Raw genomic sequence first — 6,536 nt, forward strand, 5'->3', positions numbered from 1 at the left:
TGGCAGACTCAACAGCCTTGGTTTCTCAGATGACTGCCTCGCCTGGTTCACCAACTACTTCTCAGATAGAGTTCAGTGTGTTAAGTCGGAGGGCCTCGTAACACTGACCATCCTATCATGTTGTCCGGACCTCTGGCAGTCTATATGGGGGTGCCACAGGGTTCAATTCTTGGACCTACTCTCTTCTCTGTATACATCAGTGATGTCGCTCTTGCTTCTCATGATTCCCTGGTCCACCCCTACGCAGACGACACCATTCTGTATACTTCTGGCCCTTCTTTGGACACTGTGTTAACTGACCTCCAAACGAGCTTCAATGCCATACAACTCTCCTTCTGTGGCCTCCAACTACTCTTAAAAGCTAGTAAAACCAAATGCATGCTTTTCAACCATTCACTGCCTGCACACGCCCGCCCGATTAGCATCACTACCCTGGACGGCTCTGACCTAGAATATGTGGACAACTACAAATACCTAGGTGTCTGACTAGACTGTAAACTCTCCTTCCAGACTCATATTAAACATCTCCAATCCAAAATCAAATCTAGAATCGGCTTCCTATTCCGCAACAAAGCCTCCTTCACTTACTCACGCCGCAAAACTTGCCCTATTAAATCTGACTATCCTACCGATCCTCGAGTTTGGCGATGTCATTTACAAAATAGCTTCCAATACTCTACTCAGCAAACTGGATGCAGTCTATCTGTCACGGTAAGAACGGGACCAAGGCACAGCGGATGTTGAGTTACACATATTTATTACAAGGTGAAACTTTTTGCAAAAGCAAATAAATCAATAAATGAACAACGAAACGTGACTATGTCGTGCACATGCACAAACACAAACCATTATCCCACAAACACAGGTGGGAAAAATAGCTACTTAAATATGATCCCCAATTAGAGGCAACGATTACCAGCTGCCTCTAATTGGGAACCAAACCAAAACACCAACATATACATTTTAAACTAGAACACCCCCTCGTCACGCCCTGACCTACTACACCATAGAGACACATCCATTTTGTCACCAAAGCCCCTTATACCACACACCACTGCGACCTGTATGCTCTAGTCGGCTGGTCCTCACTACATATTCGTTGCCGAACCCACTGGCTCCAGGTCATCTATAAGTCTATGCTAGGTAAAGCTCCGCCACATCTCAGCTCACTGGTCATGATAACAACACCCACCCGTAGCACGAGCTCCAGCAGGTATATCCCAAAGCCACACCTCCTTTGGCCGCCTTTCCTTCCAGTTCTCTGCTGCCAGCGACTGGCAAGAATTGCAAAAATCGCTGAAGCTGGAGACTTATATTTCTCTCACTAACTTTAAGCATCAGCTATCTGAGCAGCTAACCGATCGCTGCAGCTGTACACGGCCCATCAGTAAATAGCCCACCCATTCTACCTACCTCATCCCCAAATTGGTAATGGTGAGAGGTTAGCATATTTTGTTGTAGCCTCTGTTATTGGTAATGGTGAGAGGTTAGCATGTTTTGTTGTAGTCTCTGTTATTGGTCATGGTGAGAGGTTAGCATGTTTTGTTGTAGTCTCTGTTATTGGTCATGGTGGGAGGTTAGCATATTTTGTTGTAGCCTCTGTTATTGGTAATGGTCAGAGGTTAGCATGTTTTGTTGTAGCCTCTGTTATTGGTAATGGTGAGAGGTTAGCATGTTTTGTTGTAGCCTCTGTTATTGGTAATGGTGAGAGGTTAGCATGGTTTGTTGTAGCCTCTGTTATTGGTAATGGTGAGAGGTTAGCATGGTTTGTTGTAGTCTCTGTTAATGGTAATGGTGAGGTTAGCATGTTTTATTGTATCCTCTGTTATTGGTAATGGTGAGAGGTTAGCATGTTGTGTTGTAGCCTCTGTTATTGGTAATGTTGAGAGGTTAGCATGTTTTGTTGTAGCCTCTGTTATTGGTAATGGTGAGAGGTTAGCATGTTTTGTTGTAGCCTCTGTTATTGGTAATGGTGAGAGGTTAGCATGTTTTGTTGTAGCCTCTGTTATTGGTAATGGTGAGAGGTTAGCATGTTTTGTTGTAGCCTCTGTTATTGGTAATGGTGAGAGGTTAGCATGGTTCGTTGTAGCCTCTGTTATTGGTAATGGTGAGAGGTTAGCATGTTTTGTTGTAGCCTCTGTTATTGGTAATGGTGAGAGGTTAGTATGTTTTGTTGTAGCCTCTGTTATTGGTAATGGTGAGAGGTTAGCATGTTTTGTTGTAGCCTCTGTTATTGGTAATGGTGAGAGGTTAGCATGTTTTGTTGTAGCCTCTGTAACTCTCTTACTCATTATTATTCATGATTCATTCATGATCTTTCCCAATCATGGCCGTTACAGGCTTGATGAAGTCATTACGTTCAAGGAATATGGGACCAAATACTAAACTTTTGACTACTTTAATACACTATAAGTAAATTGGTCATAATATTGAATTACTATTTCAAATAGGGGGACTAGATACATAAAGTGCTTTCATTTCTCAATGTGAAACAGATATGTATTAAAAAAACCTCAAATTAAAGGTGACATTATATATCTTTGTAATATTATGATAATTTATAATAATGACACATTAATTTATGAATAGATTTTGCAGGTTTCAGGACACTGATGTATCTGAATATGTTGAAAAAATATACTGCCACTATTTTCACCACCAAAGAATAGCAGTGTGATTTTAATATGATTTGACTCTTTGCAGGCTGTCAGGCTGTCTAGTCACAGAGGAAGGCTGTGCTTCTCTGGTCTCAGCTCTGAGGTCAAACCCCTCACACCTGAGAGAGCTGGACCTGAGCTACAATCACCCAGGAGACTCAGGAGTCAGACTGCTCTCTGCTGGACTGGAGGATCCACACTGCAGACTGGAGAAACTCAAGTATGTAGAGGGTTTATGTCAATGTTCATATCAGACATGTTTGACTTACCAGGCGAGTAAAGACAAACATTCTTACCACCACTTGGACAAAGTTATATGCTGATAGTGTGTTTGTGTCAGTGTTTGTATGCGTCTCCAGTGTGTGTGTGTGTGTGTGTGTGTGTCTAGTGTGTGTGTGTGTGTGTGTGTCTAGTGTGTGTGTGTGTGTGTGTGGTAACGGTTTTGACTTGAGGTTATTTATAGGGGTGCCAGGTAGGTTGAGCCTACCAGAGAACGCATGGGTTTCTCCTTTTAGTTTGGGAGGGAATGAGTCCCATCTGGTCCGTCAAGTCACACCAATACAAAGGACTTATGTAAAAGTCAAGATGGAAATATACTTTTCATAAACCCCTTAAAACATTGGAAAGAACTTCAAACAAGTGTATTCTTTTGCGTGGTTGTATTAACAACATAAATGATCACACACACCCACACCCAACAATATAACAAATCAATGCACTTATGTTCATTTAGAAATGTCCTGTACCTCGGGCATAAAGAGTCCAGCCCAGTAAATAAGTTCAGTGACTCAAGTGACCTTAGTCACGCAACGTTTGTCCATAGCGTAAACCAAGTATATTCATACACTCAAAATAACACTTATTTTGCAACACAACTAGAACGCGTATCAAAGACTAATCAAAGAATAATATGTCTGAACAACTAGATAAATCACAGTATACATCACCCCAAACAAATGAAATACCGTGTACAAAAAGTTGTAGTCAGTCGGTCAGTCAGACAATCCGCCAACAGATCTCCAGCTGAGAAAAGGCCACGAAAACCAACGGAGAGTTGTAGCCCACAGATGCACAGAGGGGATCCACTCCTGGGTAAACTCGTTTTAAGGCTACAAAACACACTGTAAGGCAACAAACAAACGTAATAGCGAAGCTTCATGAACTGAAGGTAGTACACATCCTCATTCATGTCTCAATCACAACTTCACCTTTGCGCAGCTGATGCTGGCTATTTAATGGCAAATTAGAAGGAGAAGCACTGAGACGGTTCAGAAATATTCAGGGCCGTCACAGTGTGTGTGAGTTCAGGTGTATCCCTCAATGACTGTCTGTTCTTCTGCTTACCGCTACAGTGTCGAACATGGTGGAGAGAACAGAATGAAACCTGGGCTTAGAAAATGTGAGTGTTGACTGCTGTGAAGAATATGACTAAGAATAAGTCTTAATTCAAGTTAAGTCAAAGTCAAAGACCACCATCATTACTTACTTGGTCATATTAAATATCAGCTGTAGTTCTACAGAAGCAGAAATCAGGGACACCAACGTTTACAAAGAGTTGCTTTGACGTGTGTGTGTGTGTGTGTGTGTGTGTGTGTGTGTGTGTGTGTGTGTGTGTGTGTGTGTGTGTGTGTGTAAGTAAGTAATGGGAATAAGTGTGTTTTATATTACCATACAATATAACATATGATCATTCAACAAGTCTCAAGTTACCTTAACTTCTCCTTTTGATACCTAGAAACATCTACATTAAATGAATTAGTGAAAAGTGAGTTAACATTCTAATGTGAATGATGATGATTTCTAATATTGTGTCTGGTTTCATCCATCAGATGTCTGTGATCTCACACTGGACCTAAACACAGTAAACAGACGCCTCTCTCTGTCTGAGGAGAACAGAAAGGTGACATGGAGGAGAGAGAAGCAGCCGTATCCTGATCACCCAGAGAGATTTGAGGTCTGGGAACAGGTGCTGTGTAGAGAGGGTCTGACTGGGCGCTGTTACTGGGAGGTAGAGTGGAGTGGGAGAGGGGCTGATATAGGAGTGACATATAAAGGAATCAGCAGTAGAGGAGGGGTTGATGACTGTTGGCTTGGATGGAATGACAAGTCCTGGAGTCTGCGCTGCTTTGACAACAGTTACTCTGCCTGTCACAATAATAATCGGACTACCATAGACGTCCCCTCCTCCAGCTCCCACAGAGTAGGAGTGTATCTGGACTGGTCAGCCGGCACTCTGTCCTTCTATAGAGCCTCCTCTGACACACTGACCCACCTGTACACATTCACCTCCACATTCACTGAGCCCCTCTATCCAGGGTTTGGGGTTTATTATGACTCCTCAGTGTCCCTGTAAATAATAACCAGAGACACACACACAAACACACAGGACACAAACACACCCACACAAACACACACTGGACTCACACACATTGACACACATTCACACACACACACACACACACACACACACACACACACACACACACACACACACACACACACACACACACACACACACACACACACACACACACACACACACACACTGGACACACACACATATGCGTTTTCCTATAATTGTGAGGACATTGACCCAGGACCTTCAAATGAGGACCATCATTTCTGATTGGGAACAAACAGACACCTCATTCCAGCACCACGTGGTCCCACAAACACAGAGGTGAAAATATTACAGGAATATTCTGCAAATGTTGATGAAGACGTCACTCAATCCACCCAAAACAACATGCAGTCTTTCCACAAGACTCCCATGAAGTTATAGTGTGACATTATGAGTTGACGTTAAAGTAACATTCTCAGAACATACTGCACTTGTTTTATACTGTTTTAGATGGATCCTCTGTTTATCATCTTGTTTTATACTGTTTTAGATGGATCCTCTGTTTATCATCTTGTTTTATACTGTTTTAGATGGATCCTCTGTTTATCATCTTGTTTTATACTGTTTTAGATGGATCCTCTGTTTATCATCTTGTTTTATACTGTTTTAGATGGATCCTCTGTTTATCATCTTGTTTTATACTGTTTTAGATGGATCCTCTGTTTATCATCTTGTTTTATACTGTTTTAGATGGATCCTCTGTTTATCATCTTGTTTTATACTGTTTTAGATGGATCCTCTGTTTATCATCTTGTTTTATACTGTTTTAGATGGGTCCTCTGTTTATCATCTTGTTTTATACTGTTTTAGATGGATCCTCTGTTTATCATCTTGTTTTATACTGTTTTAGATGGATCCTCTGTTTATCATCTTGTTTTATACTGTTTTAGATGGATCCTCTGTTTATCATCTTGTTTTATACTGTTTTAGATGGGTCCTCTGTTTATCATCTTGTTTTATACTGTTTTAGATGGATCCTCTGTTTATCATCTTGTTTTATACTGTTTTAGATGGATCCTCTGTTTATCATCTTGTTTTATACTGTTTTAGATGGATCCTCTGTTTATCATCTTGTTTTATATTGTTTTAGATGGATCCTCTGTTTATCATCTTGTTTTATACTGTTTTAGATGGATCCTCTGTTTATCATCTTGTTTTATACTGTTTTAGATGGATCCTCTGTTTATCATCTTGTTTTATATTGTTTTAGATGGATCCTCTGTTTATCATCTTGTTTTATATTGTTTTAGATGGATCCTCTGTTTATCATCTTGTTTTATACTGTTTTAGATGGATCCTCTGTTTATCATCTTGTTTTATACTGTTTTAGATGGATCCTCTGTTTATCATCTTGTTTTATACTGTTTTAGATGGATCCTCTGTTTATCATCTTGTTTTATACTGTTTTAGATGGATCCTCTGTTTATCATCTTGTTTTATACTGTTTTAGATGGATCCTCTGTTTATCATCTTGTTTT

The 6,536-nt window shown here is 40.6% G+C and overlaps 1 protein-coding gene across 1 annotated transcript in view; it reads left to right on the forward strand.

The window, feature by feature from the left end:
* LOC129842959 (NACHT, LRR and PYD domains-containing protein 12-like) overlaps positions 1-5,581 on the forward strand; it is a 29,070-nt gene extending 23,489 nt beyond the window's left edge. Inside the window, exons 11-13 of the mRNA XM_055911679.1 lie at positions 2,704-2,877; positions 4,010-4,056; positions 4,487-5,581. Of these exons, the coding sequence (XP_055767654.1) occupies positions 2,704-2,877; positions 4,010-4,056; positions 4,487-5,010 (745 nt within the window). The 3' untranslated portion in view covers positions 5,011-5,581. The remainder of the gene's footprint in view (positions 1-2,703; positions 2,878-4,009; positions 4,057-4,486) is intronic.
* The last annotated feature ends 955 nt before the right edge of the window (positions 5,582-6,536 follow it).

Source organism: Salvelinus fontinalis, unplaced genomic scaffold, assembly GCF_029448725.1.
Source record: "Salvelinus fontinalis isolate EN_2023a unplaced genomic scaffold, ASM2944872v1 scaffold_0080, whole genome shotgun sequence".
Classification (NCBI taxonomy): Eukaryota; Metazoa; Chordata; class Actinopteri; order Salmoniformes; family Salmonidae; genus Salvelinus; species Salvelinus fontinalis.